Source organism: Falco biarmicus, chromosome 8 (assembly GCF_023638135.1).
Source record: "Falco biarmicus isolate bFalBia1 chromosome 8, bFalBia1.pri, whole genome shotgun sequence".
Taxonomy (NCBI): Eukaryota; Metazoa; Chordata; class Aves; order Falconiformes; family Falconidae; genus Falco; species Falco biarmicus.
Genome location: NC_079295.1, coordinates 43,070,860 through 43,088,226, shown reverse-complemented (window position 1 = coordinate 43,088,226; position 17,367 = coordinate 43,070,860). Strand labels below are relative to the sequence as shown.

At 42.6% G+C, this 17,367-nt stretch overlaps 1 protein-coding gene across 6 annotated transcripts in view; it reads right to left on the bottom strand.

Annotated features, from left to right (window-relative positions):
- GALNT13 (polypeptide N-acetylgalactosaminyltransferase 13) overlaps positions 1-17,367 on the bottom strand; it is a 158,454-nt gene that overhangs the window by 87,115 nt on the left and 53,972 nt on the right. For all 6 annotated transcript variants that reach the window (XR_008823691.1, XR_008823688.1, XR_008823689.1 and 3 more), the window contains exon 4: positions 8,080-8,248. Coding sequence is in view for 2 of the 6 variants with exons in the window: in XM_056350279.1 (XP_056206254.1) it covers positions 8,080-8,248 (169 nt within the window). In the remaining 4 variants the exon portion in view is untranslated. The remainder of the gene's footprint in view (positions 1-8,079; positions 8,249-17,367) is intronic.

Here is a 17,367-nt window from a genome sequence, read left to right as displayed (position 1 = left end):
TGCTTATCCTTGCAATGTGGATAACCTTGACATACTTTAAAAATATGAAATAGCCACACATTTTAAAAACTAAACAGGCCATGCAAATCAAAATCTTCAATTAAGTACCCTCCATCCCCATTCTCAAAGGTCTGGGGGTAAAGCCGCATGTCAGCTGTCCTGATTATCTGGGAGAAGCTACGATGGGAAGGAGGTGAGGTCCCATCAGCACTGGCTTCCAAGGCAGCCTGCAAATTCTTTACTAGAAAAAAAATAAAAATTAAACAATACCTGCCAAATAACACTGAAGTTATCCATTCTCTTATACAAACAGCTTAACCATTTACTACTATTCCAAGTCACTTGAAGCCATAAATAAAGAAAGTAAAAATACCTTGGTTAGATCAATTTTTCTACAAATAAAATCATTCTTTATGCTTAGAGTAGAGCGATATTTTGGGGGCCTCTCTAGTAAAGCCATTATCCCAGGCTGACTGCAGTGCTGCCAGGAACTGAAACCAGTTTTCAACTATTTTAACACAAAGTAAGCAGCTGAATTCTTCTGGTTTACAATCAAATCTCCTCATGTTAACTGCCTTCCTCTAAAGCAGACTACGGACCACATGGAGCAGCGTGTCAACAAGAAGCAGGTTTATCTTTCTGGAAATCAAACTCTTTGCAAGTTCTTTGAACAAAGGACACCCTCAAAGATCCATGTGTACCGTTGTCTACGAAAAAATGCCGCTTAGTGTAAGGAACTAACTAAGTCCACAGCCAAAACCGCTTCTGCAGCCTCCAGATGTAACCCCTTCTCCCTAGACACATTTCTGCTCCTTTGGTACATACACCTCCAGATGTAGAGAAATTTAATCTGTTTTCAGATTAACAAGAATAAGCCAATTCCATTCAAATGACTCGTACAGATTGACCTCTACTGAGCATTCGCATTTTCTTCTCTTCTTACACATGGGTGCTTCGCTGATGGTGTCTGAATCAAAAATCTTCCTTTTGTACCTGTGTCTGTTCTGTCACATACAGCTGTCCTCACGTGACACGCATATATATATATAGATAATATTCTTACCTGTGCAGGCCTCATTCCTAGTTAAAACAAAAACTGTCAATCTGATAAAGTCATTTGAAGAGCAGCATAAAGCAAAGCAAACTGCTGGTCTGTCTTGCAGGCAGCTCCTGGGAGCGATCTAAAGCCCACCTGTAAAGACACACTCCAACAGCTCCTGAGAGCTGGGCAGAGAGCAGGGGTTCCTTGCATCGCTTGCCCTCTGTCAGAGCTATGGCACCGGTGCATTTCTAATTTTAGGAGCAACCCTGTGGGTAAGAATCTCATGGCGGTTGCTGTTGCTTTGGCACTATGTGGAAATTGAGAGTGCAAACAATTAGTTAGTAAAATGGCAAGCTAGTAAAGAAAGGGCTACAAGCATTTCTTGAGTTACTGCTGCACCCTATTAGGCTTAAATTGTGTATAACCACAGTACAGGTAATGAATGAAAAACCTGGTACGTTATTGTCGTTTGTTACACACCAGCTACCAAATGGTTAGAAAAGATACTCTACATGGAATCTCCCCAAGCATACCAAGATGCTCCACGGTGAGGACGTTTTGCAAATGCCAACTTAGGTTTATCTGGAAATGTGACCAAAAAAAAAAAGATGTCCTCTCATTTCCTGAGCTTAGCCCAGCTGATTTGAGCTGAGGCGTGCTCTGCAGACAGGTCCTGCCCCTGCTCCAGCTGGCTGTGCCATGAGGGACATCACATTGCCACAGCCACCAAGGGGTAATGGCCACAGATTTTAACTGATCCTTTTGTTATGTGAAAGTACAGATGAAGGACTCACAAAACCAGATTAGAAGCCAGATGTTCACTTGTGAACATATTTTTCTCATTGCTGGAGAATTACTTTTATAATCTTAACACTCTTTAGCTAATTTATACATCGGGAATTGTCTTTAACCTTATACAGATTACTTGTATGTACTTTCTCTCCCTACTGGCAGCCAACCTGGGTGATTTTTTCCCCCTCAGACAAGGTGAAATAATTTCTAAACTGTCATTTCAAAGTAATTTCTAGCCCAAACTCATTGCCGAATTCTCCCCAAGCTTACTTGCTCATGAGTGGTTTATAGATTCTCTGTGTGTAATGGTATATACACAGTAAAATCTTAAAAAATAAATAAGCTTTTAATTATACAAAGCTGTAAGCAGATAAGAGTTCCTTTGTTGCTGGGTTTATGTACTTTATCCACCATGACTTAGAGCCGGGAAAAACCCTAACACAACACTTTCTGGTGCAAGACAAATGGATTAGATGCAAGCATTACAAAATAAAACAATTTACCCTCCCTTATCAGGGCCAAATTGCAAGAACAAATAGCGGTATCACAGACAAATCTAATCAAAGCTTCCTGCCCCGTAACACGGAGTTCGAGGCACTAAGGGATTTTCACAGATGTTCCACAAAGGAAATTTCCACAAGCAGCGATCGCCATTTCTATACTACTTCCTCCAGAGCCCTTCCCTCCACCCTGGGACCACCCATCAAGGTTTTTGCTTCTAAGAAGCCAACCCAGAACTATGGCACCAAGTTTAAGCCGCAATTACAGTTTCAAAAATGGTAATGTGTGATTGTGTTTCTGATCAGAAATGTATGCACATAAGCACAGACACACACACAAACACAATGGAAAACAGCTAACTTCAACCTAAACTTCAATAAGAAAATCCAATTAAAATGGTATGGGAATTTGTAGAACAGCACTCATCCAGAAAAGATTGACGATGGATTTCTTCCCTTGCTGGAGAAAATACTTTGAAATAAAACTAAACATTTCTATGATGAATTAAATTGGGTTTAAGGTTTAATCAATAGCTACTTCAAATTAGACCTGACACTGATTAAAAATCTTCAAGTTGGCCATTACCAACAGAACTTGGGCAATCAAGGGACATTCTTTGGTGGGCAGCACTAGATGTAACGGGGAGCAAGTTAACTGCCAGCATGAACGTCGTGTTCATGTGCTGGACTGACATCTCAGCGCAGGAGCAGAGATGCGCAGGACTCCGCCATACTGTCCCGTTACAGCACACAGGAGGTGGCTTTTGCGCTGTCCTGGTGAGAGAACTCATTCCTGCAGAAGTGTGAGCCAACTCATCGACTTTGTGGAGGTCAGGACTGCGCATCAGGCCAATTCACAAACATCCCCGTTTGGGAGAAGGGCAAGACAAGAGGCAGCCGCCTTATCACAAAACTGTAAAGGGAATTTCTCATTAGCCACCAACCAATCCAGCCTTCCTTTTCTTCCTACAATTCATAAAGTGAAACTTTTTTTTAGAAATCTAACATTTTTCCTTTGAAAAAAATATCTCCCTCATCTTACAAACACAAGTACTGTGGTTGCAGTGTAAATCCAGAATTAGCTCACAGTCATCGAACATTTAATCAGAGAGTCATAACAGGTTTCAAGAGCTCTTTCATCTGCTAATGTGAAAAAAATTATGATTCCCTCAGATTTTTTTTTTTTTTTACTCTTAAATATGTGTTTCTTATTCAGACTCTTACGACATACACACACACCCCCCTCTGCTTTGATCGTTTGGAGGCACAACAGCAGCAATGATCACAAACAGTGACAGCCCAGGTACTATCTGCTGCTCTATATAAATATATACATACACATATAAATACATACACACACACACTCCCCAGTGAAAAAGCTACCTTGTCAGTGTACTACTACTAATTCACTGTCCTCTTCCCAATGACTTTGACAATAAACGTACCATAGCATAACTGAAGAATTAATTTCTAGAATAAGAAATTACAACAAGACTCTTCTTTTTTCTTTTTTGGGGGGGGCTCTTTGTTTCTTATCAGAATTCTCAAGTCTAGTTGTAGACATTAATTTGTGGCATGGACATCATATTATAATGCACAATTCTAAATAACTCTTGCAGAGATATAAAGGCAGTGGGAAACCTTTTCCCAGCAGACGACACTCTGCGTTTAGGGCTAAACCACAGCTGGAAATCATAAAACCTTCTAAACACAGGACTAATGGGTAAGCTGTGGGTTTATTTTCATTGAAGACAGGAGTGTGGGAAGTCAGACACATCATTTTCTGCTTTAAGCCTATACTTGACACCACCAGGAGCAGGAAGAGGACATCCCTGAGAAACAGGCATTCGGCTTTTCCAACATCTTAATCTTAAACCAGCCCAAGACAGAAAGTTGCTGCATCTGTCAGGGACATCTCATGCAAGACAGAGAAGAGGAGCAGTGCTTAGGACTGCTGCCAGTGGCTGTGACTCCCCTCCACCCCAGGGACCCCACACAACCCTGACGGCACATGAATCCTTAATTACTGGCGCAGGCAGCCAGAACGGAGACCGCAACTTAATGGCGTGGCACGCGATCTGAGCTATGTGAAAACGCCACTTACACACAGCGAAATGTTGACAGGCGAGAGGTACAATAAAAAGGTCAAGTCATGGCAAGAGTTAACTAGTCCTGTATAAATGCCCTTCATTCCTTTAATCCCCCAGCATCATTACCAAAATAGAGAGCCGCTTGGCCGCTTCCCGGCACGCACCCACGAAGACAGCGGTGGCGATGCCCTGCACGCCAGCCACTGCCTGCCCAGGCACAGCCACCCGCCTCCCGCGCCCCTGCGCCCACCGCCCCGCAGGCACCCACTGCCCGGCAGGTGCCCACCTTGCCCCCAGCCTCCCGCAGAGCCTCCTCGCGCTGGCCCCGAGGCTTCTGCCACATTTAGCCAATACACCGACTTAACACATTTACACCTTGATAACATCCATCTTTGCAACAGCTCACGATTACTCAAAACGCAGCAGTATCCACAGCTCCACAGGTTATCACAGTTTTGTCACTAGACAGCACATGCAGCAAGAACATTTATTTATTTTACTTTTTTCTGTTCGTCTAATTTTGCTACAGAAAACTTCCTGGCCTCTGAAAGAGAAGCTTGCATTTATAACGTGAAAGGCACAGCGAGTTTGACACCCAGGGCAAATTGGATGCCTCTGTCCCCCACATCAATAAAAATACATCTTTCTGTTATACACTAAATATATTAACCATAAAATCATATTCTTCCTTAATAGCAAAGAATTATAAATTGGTTTTCAGAACAATTTAATACACCCTAAGGACAGAATATGTAAGGAAAGCACCTGTCTGAAGAGGAAAATGAGAAAATTATTTTTTTCCTAAGTCCCGTAATACTTCCTGTCCTTTTAACAAAGAATACGAAACATCTTTTCATCTAGAAAATGCATTTAGACAGGTTTCTCGCAGTATTAAAAAGCTCATCTCCCTCAGACTGAGCAGAACTATAAATTAAGCTGAACGTTTCACTGGTTTCTTCTATCCACACTTTCTTTTCAATGAGTGCCACCAGGGAAAGAAGAAAGCCTTCCAAAACAGACCAAGAGACTTTGCAAGTGCCCCCCTTGTTCTCGTGTCTGCAGCACCCGGGTCTTCTCAGTCGGCTGCAAAGCCTGCAGGGAAGAGGAGCACACTCCACAGAACTGGGACAGCCTCGGCAGCCCAGTGCAAGCCGAGGCACCCGCCAAGAGCATCGGGGTAAAAGAAAATAATTAGGAAGCAGCAGGAGAAACCCCAGCCCAGCATCGCAGCGCATCCTCCTCACTTCTCAGAAAGCTGCAAGATGCCCTGTGCCTGCTGCAACCATTGCAACACTGGAGCCAGCCCCACCAGCTTGTTGTGACCACTCTCCGCACTCTCACAAAGGGCAAGCAATAAAGAACAAACAAGCCATAAAGCTTGCCCGATGCTTCCACTTTTTGTGAAATATATCTCTGCTAGCAATGATCTGAGCTGGTGTTTTACGGGGACTTGGCATCACCAAATTACAAATGATCATGTTGCAGAGAAGCATCACTCTGTTGTTTGTGGACAAAGTCTACCGTTAAAACCATGCTGCTCCTTCTATTATCTGCAGGCATTTACAAATAAAATCCAGGGAACAAAGCATTTCTTTTATTTTAGAGTTCACAGGAACCCAAAGGATTTAATTCCAAACAAAGCATAATAAGCAAGATTTCAGCTAAGTGACTTTCAATTTAAAAATCAAAAGTAATGGGAGATTTTAGAAGACATGACCACTTGTATATATTTAGCTATGTTTGTATTTATCTGATTTTTTTTTTGTATATAAGCTGCAGTACCTATAAATCAGACCATTTATGTAGGTGAAGGACAACAGGGAAAAAAACTGAATTGGAAAAGGTAAAATTCAATCAACACTAGCTTTCTATAAAAATTAAGCAGAAAAAAATACCCACCTCAAAAAATTTACTTCCAAAACTATGTAAGTTTGTATAACCCTCCACGCATGCAATTTCAGTTATAGATTTTTAGGAGAATGTCCTAATGCAAAAATTTCAAGATAAAATGGGCTTGACAGCATACTCTATCAGCTAGGCTAGCTTTAACACCGCTACTGGGAGACACAAGGAAATTCTCTTGACTACAGAAAAAAATGTATACAACAAATCTAGACTATTTATTTTCTTGTTAAGTACCATAATTTGCTGGATCTTTAGATAGTAATGGAATTCCCTATTTAAATGGAGATAAACACGCACCCTCACACTTTCACATCAAACACATGTGTAAACACAAGCCCCCCTTGTGACTGGAACAATTAATCCATAAATTCCATTAAAAATTATTCTGTAGACTTGGTGAAACACTCCCCCAAAGCTATTCCACCGTCTCAAAGTCATCACACAAACTTCAAGCTTCACTTAAAAATAAATTGTTACTAGACTTAAAAACAAAACAAAAACCCCAACCACAAAACCTCTTTCAGTTTTTATATTTTGAAAAATGTTCTGTAAAATTCTGATTGTTCTAGAATGAATACGCTGAGAGCAGCCCTGCGGAGGAGGACCTGGGGGTGTCGGTGGGCGACAAGCTCAGCGCGACCCCAGCCATGGGCGCTCGCAGCCAGAGCCCCGGCCGTGCCTGGGCTGCCCCCCCAGCAGGGCCGGCAGGGCGAGGGAGGGGGCTCTGCCCCTCTGCCCCACTCTGCTGAGACCCCCCTGCAGCGCTGCCTCCAGCTCTGGGACCCGGCATAAGGGGGGCACGGACCTGTGGGAGCGAGCCCAGCGGGGGCCACGGAGATGGGCAGGGGCTGGAGCCCCTCTCCTGGGAAGCCGGGCTGGGAGAGCTGGGGCTGTTCAGCCTGGAGAAGAGCAGGCTCCGGGGGGGCCTTAGAGCAGCTCCCAGCGCCTGAAGGGGCCGGCAGGAAAGCTGGGGGGGGGCTTCTTACAGGGGCACGTGTGACAGGGCACGGGGGTGGCTTTGAGCGCAGAGAGGGCAGATGCAGGTCAGAGATCAGGAAGAACCTCTCCCCGTGAGGGCGGCGAGGCGGTGGGCCAGGCTGCCCAGAGCAGCTGTGGGTGCCCCATCCCTGGCAGTGCTCCAGGCCAGGCTGGATGGGGCTGGGAGCAGCCTGGGCTGGGGGGGTCCCTGCCCGGGGCAGGGGTGGGAACTGGGGGGGCTTTAAGGTCCCTTCCAGCCCAAACCGTCCTGTGAGTCTATGAAAACTAAAAGAAAACTCATCCTACAGGTAGTTTTTTGTATTGGTAGCATTTTTTTCTTTAGCAGCATTAAAATATCCATTTTTAAACGCCGAAAGATAGTTATGAAAATTTATAAAGTCAACATTGATGTTTTTATCATTTTAAAACCATAGAAATAATATTTTCCCTGAAGAAAAAAAATATTTAAATTATTCCAGGTGATAAGACACACCAGAGGGCATTTTGTTATGTGCCACAATGCAAACTGACTGCTAAGTTGACAATTTTTCAGCTGTTCACAAAATAAATTGCACAGGATAGTAACGTTTGTGATGCAGTAACTCTTCTCTTAAGACAGTTTGTACTAGAAGCCAAATCTAGAAAGAGTAAACCCTGGCATTTTCAAATGGCTTCCTTCGGCAACCACTGGTAATAACATCCATTAATTAACCTTGAGACGCCGCCATATCTCATGCCTTGAGAGGAGACTGGCGGTACCGCGGGGACTCACCCATCTAATCTCACGTCAGGCAAACTTCGGTTCAGGGCAATCAGGTCACTGGCCATAAGGTTAAACTGGTTGATTTTAAACAACTCTTTCATCTTCTCCTGGTCATCCTTGGGAATGAGCACAGCCTTTCCCATCTCTCCAGGTCCTTCTTGGCTTCGAGAAATAACAGCTGTAACACAAAACAGCAAAAGGCAACTTTTAGTATGCAGACATATGTTTTATTTTTCACCAACGGGGCTCCGCAAGTTTTGGTGTTCAACAAGGAACATTAAAAAATATATAACACACCACAGTTTTCTTTATGCTCCACTGTGAGGTTTTACCTCTATCTGGATCCTAACGTGGACTTAGCTCCTTTCTAAGATGAATAAAAAACCCAGATTTGTTCACTTGCAGCTTTTGGTTTAATCACAATGACAGCAAATGACTATTCTCAAGAGATTTACACCAGGATTACACAGCGCAACACCAGATTCTCTCTGAGACTGCAGACAGAAAAGATCTGGAGAGCACTTTCATAGCTATTGAAAATATTTGAAGAACATCATATTAAACTAACTCTAACCAACTTTTTTATTTAGTTTCAACCACCAGGCATGTGATAGCATAATCTCAACCCTTTAATAAATAAATCAATTAATTTTCAGTGACAAAAAAAAAAATCTATCCTGAAAAGTACAGTATCCCACCCTGACAGAGTATCTTTTACATATTATTAGAGACTAGTTTTGAGAAATATTTGTATAGCCAATTTTGAATTTTGAGGAAAATCCTAGTATTGCTTTGTGCAAGCACACAAAAATAAACAAGATACAGACTACCTTTTTAGGAAACAATATCTTAAAAGAAAGGAAACATCCCACATATAGAAGTATTTATAATCATTATTCTAAAGCAAAACCTTTAGACAGAAGATGACAGAACCGCCATCAGTTTTCTTCTCCAGCCTCAATGTGCAGCTAAGCAAAGAGGCCAGTTCCCCTCCCAGCTACTTAATACCTTGATGCTGCACCAACCCACAGAACGAGAAACACCTGAATCTGTAACTAATTTTACATTCACGCTTCAAATCAGCCTCTTGACTGAGGCTGATTAATTAATACTGATTAATTTGTCTTCAGTGATGACTGTTATTTGCTACTGTCATGAATAAGCAAAGTCCAAGCCCTCCGTGTCCGCAGCCCTGGGAGGGCAGCTTGCACACTGTCCTGGGGACCTGGCTGGGCAGCAGCCGATGCTGACGGTGACCTTCAAGCTGTGAACTTCTGTGCCAGATCCCAACATCACCATTTGCAATCTTAACAAAGGGATCTTGGCTTTATTTTTCTGCCACCAGATTCATTTCTCATCTTTACTGTCAAAATTACTTTGAAATATTTGATGCTTAATATCCTGACTGTTGCTTATGAAGGCTCCTCTACTCACTGAAACAAAATTAACACATTTATTTTTGCAACAACAACAACAAGAACCTACGAGAATAAAGCTTTTTCTACCAAATGCACAGATAAGTGACTTTTAAGGAAAAATCCATCCATTATTTTTTCAAGCAATTCAGACATCAGGGCTTGCTAGAACAACCTACAGGAAATATACAGAAAAGGCTTTCTAAAAAAAAAATATTACAGACTCTGGGCACAGAAATTTTGTTTCCGCAGTTCCACTTTCTGCTTCAGTTGAGCAAAGAACATTTTACAGCATTACTTGATATATTTTTTTATCCTTCCCCTTGATCAGAAGTAGCACTTTTAGATGCTGCAACAGGAAGAAATTATTAGCTTTTCCTGTGATTACATGCGAAGATGAAACTGCTATCAGATAGATGCTGAAACCTTAAACATGGTGACTCTGAAGTCCTCTGTGTCCAACGTGATTTCCCAGGGACGACAGGCTCAGTGGTTAATGTCTATTGGGGTCAGCAGCATCCTCCCAGCAGCTAAACAGGCTGTGGCACCAGTACCAGCACTGAATGCATGCTTGAGATGCGATGAGATACCCTTTTTCATGTCTGAGCAGAGCTGCCGATTCCTCTCACCTGGCTTTGGGAAAGGATTTCATAACTACACTGCTATCTACGTTCCCTAATAGGCAGAATTTTATCTCTGAGAATACGTCACGCAGCCAAAACCGTTTAGACGTACCACTGGAAAAAATAAAAGTATAAGAACATAGCTGTGCTGTGCTTTTAGCTGCCTCTTAGCGCATTGCTGCACCTCTCCGCAGATATGCCTCGCCCACAGAATTGCTTGGAAACCTGCATTGCACACGTCCACACACAATTATATATGCTACTAAACTCCTCTCGGAGCATTTCATAAGGTATATTTATGTAATGCGTAATAGGAACATAAAATATTTGGGATTAATGGCTGGTAATTAAACTCTGCTATATCATCACTTTCTGGAGGAATGGTGAGACTCCTCAGAGACTGCCATTTGAAGAGCTAGTCCCTCAAGCTGCAAATGCTGTTTATGGAAATAAATTCTGCCTTCTTTTTGCTGGAAGAGGCAGAGGGCACAAATTTATGTAAACAGCAGCAAGGAGCAGGCAAAAAGAGCCAGCCTGACTGCTGAAACCGTGGAAAAACAGGTAAGAAGCACAGAAGGGAGCTTGGTCAACGTCTTCGTCCCCGAGAGCCACCACATACATGGAAGGGAAGGAATCCCTCAAAAAGGGGCAAACCTCTCTGAGGAGGAGAAGGGAATGATGAGAAAGCAAAGGAAGCTTGTCCTTGTGGCATCCTTCACTCTGACAACGTTTTGGAGGAGACATTCTCTGTTTTGCTGCTATATTTAAGGGTTTGTACTAGCTCCAAGGGCCTCACAGACCTCACCCAGAAGCCCAGGACCACCTCTCTTTTATACTGCATCAGCACATACATCTCCTGCCTGTCCAGGCAAGGAGCCATACGGTTCATGGTCAGACAGACCCACTGCAGCCCTGGCATGGGCAGGCAGAGGGGACCCGGGCATCTCGTGCCATAAACTGCCACGTGGCAATGAAGCTGGAGGAGCACCATGAGGCAGAGCACAGCGAGGCACCCAGCCTAAATAGCAAAATGTTTTTACTTTCTGATGAAATACTTTGGAGGTGGCTAGAAGTATCTTAGTGGCCCTTTTTTCCCATAGAAAATGGAAACTTTTCACTAAAATAAATTATTTAAGGGGGAGAAAAAACCAACCCAAAGAATTTAGCAACCCATTATTAGCAGCCGTTATCACAACAGTAAATTTGCTGCCTCTTCTTGTAGTAAGCCAAATATCAAAACTGTATCTCCTTAAAATCTAATAAAATGTTGGTGGCATACCAACAGAGAAGGGATTCATCTCCAAAGCCTAAATAATAGGAAGACAGCTGCAGAGGATGTGTAAACCCACTGCAATTTCATTAGAAGTTCATTAGAAATCCCAACTCATTGCAGCGTACCATCACAGGACGCTGACTAAACTCAGCCTGGAAACTTTTGTTTATTCTGTTTGAAAGCACGAGTTATATATTCCTTCATCTGCAAAACTAATTTTCGTTACAAGACTCTGTATTCTTCTATTGTTTACTAAGGTCCATCAAGATAGAACTTCAAAGATACTTTCCTGCCCTGAAGTTTATTACAAAACCAATCAGAAATTTCCTCAACAGCCTTTCCACTCTCACAGTTTTATTCAAAGCAAAGTACTATCAGATTATATTTCAATCATAGCTTACATATCTCTGGATGAAGAAACACTTAATTCTTCTATGGTTAAAATGCAGCAACCTTGACTTACTGAATCTTTAGAGAAGATGCACACGTTTTATGAATTAACAACGACAAATATGCTAACATTTTCAGAGGTGTAACCTGAATCCATATCCAGGACCATCTCTTACTGTATTTTCTCCCTCATATTTAAATAAACAAGTTTTGATCCCAGAGAGTCTGTAAGAAACAGTCCTCAACTGTCTCAAATCCAGCAGACACAAAGCGCACAACAACCCAGACATACTCACGTTAGGAAAAATAACACTTTCCATTTTCCAAACAATATGTAAAACATTAAAATAAGAACCAATTTAACATCACAATGCCAGAAGTGGCAGGAATATTTAGCAAATTAGTTATTTTGAAAATATTAAATTTGACCAAACTTGTCATAGAAAATTGAATTTTTGCTAGTAATGAACAGATTTAAGAATCTAAAGACGATGTCCAAAGTTTTCTACCAGGTATACACCAAAATTGGCTCTTTAAATGCACAAAGCCACTATAAATATTTCTACTGAACGACCTGTTATTTATCAAAAGCAAACAAAACATTTTTTATTGTTTTTCCAAATATTGACCTTATCATTTTGCCTACTTTTTATGTTCTGCTTTGCCCTCTCTTTCAAGGAAGCACAGCATACTCTAATAGTACAGCATACATCAAATCAAATTGTTCAGAATATTTTATGAAATACCGAATTTGTATTCAAGTTTCCATATCAAAATCCATATGCAAAACATACACACACACTTCTTCAATCACAGAACATAAACATAACACAAAATCTCTTCATCTAGAGGATAAAAAAATATAAATTTGTTTCTTATGTATTCAGAATGTATGAATGGTAAAAGAGGCAATAATCAGTGAATGCACGCTGCTGATTATGAATTACTCCACCTGTACTGGTGTTTATAAGCTGAAATGAGCAGAGCAAGCTATTTCCTGGCAGAGTACATCTTCAAAAAATATCGCTTAGAATTTCCTGTCTAAAGCACCTTTTCTACATAGCTTTTATACTTCTTTTGGATAGCACTGTGAAGAGCATTGATTTTAAATGACTCAGCAGCAAGTAACTCCAGCCCTCTGCAGCGGTGATGGGAAGATAGGCTCGTCACTAACAGGGGCTGCCCAGATCTTGCCAAAAAAATTACACAAATAGCGCAAATAGGAGAGGGTTTTCCAACCCCTGCTGCCTCCAGGCTTTTTCCCTGATGGAAAGAGCTGACTCACCCCCTAGAAAGCTGCGTGTCTCCATCAGGAGCAGCCCTTCCCAGCCCAAACCCACCGGTAAGACACCGCTGTCACGGTTCAAAGCACTTGAACTGACCTCCAGGCTTGTGTTTTAAATAACTTGGAATTATAATGGAGACCCGAGGGAGGACTCAGGGACAACCATGATCCTCAAAGCCAGTGTGGAAGAAGCTGAGAGATGTCATTTTTCTATGTATCAATTACGTGGCTGACTATCAATAAGCTTATTAGCATGTCCGATCCATAAATACTTTGATAGTGCTTCTGCTGCTGGCAATTTGAAAGTTTTAGTGAGTAACAAAACCAAACAGGAAACAAAAAACTTTGACTCATCTGTTAATTTGCTTTTCCTTTGTGTGGAAAAACCCACCTCCCCCCTTACCGGGCATTCCTCTTGCTGGTACGTGTTAGTACAGTACTGTGGCGTCACACTGACCTGGCCTTGCTGATGGGTCTCCATGGGCTTGTGTTGGTCTCCCGCACCACTCCTCAGTAATTTGAGGTTTTTTATTTACTGTACAACACCTTCCTGAGCTCCAGGGACATAGGTGCCAGCACTTCTGTCTCATGCTGTACTTCATGCTGTTCCAAGGCACTGGGCGAGGCTGCAGGTTTGACCGTTTGTACAACAGCCTCCTGAACTCGTTTGCCTGCGACTTTCTTTGCATGAGACCTTACCCCGAACGCACTGTTCAAGGCTCTCATTCACCAGTATATCCCAGGGTGGAAGGGATCCCTCTGGGAGCCTGGCAGGACCTGCACACGGAAAGCCCACCTGTCCTGGCAGCAGACGGCATCCAGGAGAGCCCTGCCTGCCCGTTAAATTCACTGATACATTTTGGCACTAACAGTCTGCATAACATAAATAAGATTCACTCAGGCTTAGAAATCTTAAAATCACAAACTCTGCCCATATCCAGAAGAAAGAGGAGACCCTGTGTGTGTCGATGATGGGGGGATGCTGGAGATGAGGGGGTATCAGACAGCAGAACCGACAGCACAAGGATGTCGGGAGCTGGAAAGCATCCTCGCTCGCAGCATGGGCACCTGGAAACAAGTGTCCAGCACAAGCTTCAAGCCCTGCCCGCAGTGAGAGGGAGAGGACAGATGAAAAACCAATGAGGATTTCTAGGCTGAAATAACAGGGGAAATAATTTTTGCATACCAAATTAATTCACTTTTATGAGAACTTACATTAGAATACCGTATTTTGAGTCACATTCAAGATTCCTACCTTCCCTTGACCATACTCCCCTTCACAGAGTGAAATGAGTCTGTCTTAACAGCTTTTTGCCAGCTCTATAAACACAAATGTTTGCATCCCTAATATATTTTAGTGAATTTACAAATAATGTCTTAATCCTCAGCAACCATCAAAGCTCATTAAGCATCTTTCCTATATACAAGTTACATGAGATTATGCCATGTCAAAAAAGAAATTAGGTTTTAGATACCCGAAATACTTCAGGGAATAGTCCACTTCCAGGGAAGGCTGAAGAAACTGAAATATTTCAGAACTGTAAAATTTGTGTTTTAGATGGTTCTGTCCTTACCCAAAGATACCTTGGCTGAGAAGGAATGAGCAGAACCAACACCTGGAGGAGCTGCTGAGGTGTGATGCCGTCTCCTTGGTGTATCATACTACCCTTGGCAAGGCGTGGTGGCCTGTGCTTTACTAATCTGAGATCCTCTGTCGTGTGTGTCGAAGACAGAAACTATTTCAGTGATTATTTTTTTTTTAGGCTTTTTACATAAGCTACTTATAGCTTGAATAATTTGGTAAGAGCATCAGAAAGCCTTTCTGCTTTCAGTGGGGATGAGTTTTGGGCAACATCTACTGTGGATCTGACAGACAGCTGTCCATCCTGACACAGGAGGACAAGCTTCAGATGCACACCTCACTCCTGTAAAAGGACAAGAGACAAATACTTTCATACACTTACCACAGAACAGTTCGTGTGGGGAGGGACCTTAAAGCCCACCCAGTTCCCAGCCCTGCCCTGGGCAGGGACCCCCATCCAGCCTGGCCTGGAGCACTGCCAGGGATGGGGCACCCACAGCTGCTCTGGGCAGCCTGGCCCACCGCCTCGCCGCCCTCACGGGGAGAGGTTCTTCCTGATCTCTGACCTGCATCTGCCCTCTCTGCGCTCAAAGCCACCCCCGTGCCCTGTCACACGTGCCCCTGTAAGAAGCCCCCCCCCAGCTTTCCTGCCGGCCCCTTCAGGCGCTGGGAGCTGCTCTAAGGCCCCCCCGGAGCCTGCTCTTCTCCAGGCTGAACAGCCCCAGCTCTCCCAGCCCGGCTTCCCAGGAGAGGGGCTCCAGCCCCTGCCCATCTCCATGGCCCCCGCTGGGCCCGCTCCCACAGCTCCATGTCCTTCTTAAGCATACACATACCTATATACATATACAGATATACACATCTTAAACAGTAAACAAAACCCAGAGGAGGACGGCAGCGTCCAGCTTCTATCACATTAACCACATTACAGCTGCCAGATGCGTATGACACATACCTCATCTCTGTTTTCTTCAAGGATTGTATTAGCGCCGTCTTCTAATGCTACAAATTCACAGTGCGAAAAACCTTAAGAAAGCAGAGACCGAGTTTCTTCTCTGTAGATCACACTGATTAATGAACTTGAAATTGCAGTCTACTTGTCATTGTTTAAATGTAAGATGAAAGAAAGGAAATGGGAGAGGAACAGGGATGGAAGTGGATCTCAGGTCACCTAAGCTTTCCCTACACCACGGGACACAATTAACTGGACCTAAACCATCCATGGCATATGTGGGTTGGTGTTTTAGGGTGTCTTTTTAAGTATTTGCTTTGAAACCTCTGAAGAAAAGAGTTTTTACAGCCTTTCAAGGCAACTTAGCAGCAAAACAGATTACTGAATTAGACTCATACCTTGATACATCTGAGGAAACAGAAAAATTTTCATGAGCTAAACACATAACTGATGTGTTTTAATAATATTTAAGGGTTGAGCACAGGCAAAGTCAGAAGTAGGTGTGGAGGATCTCAGCTAAAGCCAGTGAATAAACAGCAGGGAGGAGCCTGACCAGAACCAAAGTCTGTGCTGAAGATTCAGTGCGTAAAATAAGGAAAACTTCTTTGTCAAGTAACTTACAAGAGAACTATGAAAACCATAGGAATAAACAGTATCGGCAGCAGAACCAATTGGACGAAGCGTCTTCAGGCCTCTTGCCCTTTTAGTATTATAATTCCATAAACCAAATCCCTTTGTTTTGTATCCATTTGGGAAAGGCTTCCATTAAATCACAAGATGACAAATCCTTTCCTAGATCAGGACAAAGGTCTGTCTAGCTTAGTACACTGTCTCAGATCATGGCAGAAAAGGTAAGACACAGGTTTTAAAATAATTCTTCCAGAGATTTCCCTTTACTCAGATGGGGGCTGTACCCAGACCGTCATGTTCAATAGATTGCCATCAACTTGTGTACTCCCTTTTAAAATCCATTTATTTTTTAACTTAACTGAGCACTGCTGGCAAAAAAAAAACCAAACAAACAACAAACCAACTATCCCTTTTATTTGTGGGTATTTCTCTCTGCATTTATTTGCTTTGGATTTGCTCTCTCACATTTTCATTGGTTTTTACCTTGGGAGACACAGTGAATCCCTGATCAACCTTCTCTGCCTATTTATGCCTTTACAAATCCTCAGTTTATCCTTCTTTGCTTACCGCTTTTCTAAGCAGTAGAATTATTTTATTTAGTCTCTCCCCACCAAGAGACCAAACAGTACCTGAAATCATCCTTGCCTGCCTTTTCTGAAGCGCTAGTTTCACTCAATAAAATTGAGCTTGGTTTGAATCAAGGACCAGGTAAAAAAAAAGAAAAGAAAATAAAAAAGCTTTTGTCCTTCAAGGGCATAAATTCATATGCTTCTAGCAAAGCAAATGGGTCTGCTTTAATTTGCAGCAGAAGTCTTCTTCTGTGATTATCTTTCAAGATCCTGAAACCAAAGTAATCTGCAGTTCTCTGCAGAGTTCTACACCTTGTCACACTTCTGTAATTTCAGAAGGAGCTGTATACACTTAACACTTTTCAAAGGAGCCATCTGCATGTGCCTCACGGTGCTTCAGTTAACTCTACTTAATAGTTGCAACTAAGAAGGAGCAATGATTCAGCAGTTTTGCTTGTTAACTTACTGAAGCTGATTTCAAATATATGTGAAGCGTGGGGTTTTTTTAAAAAAATACATCTATCAAAAATAGCTTTACCTCCAAGCACAAGAATTAACGGCTCACCTCTTCAATGACCATC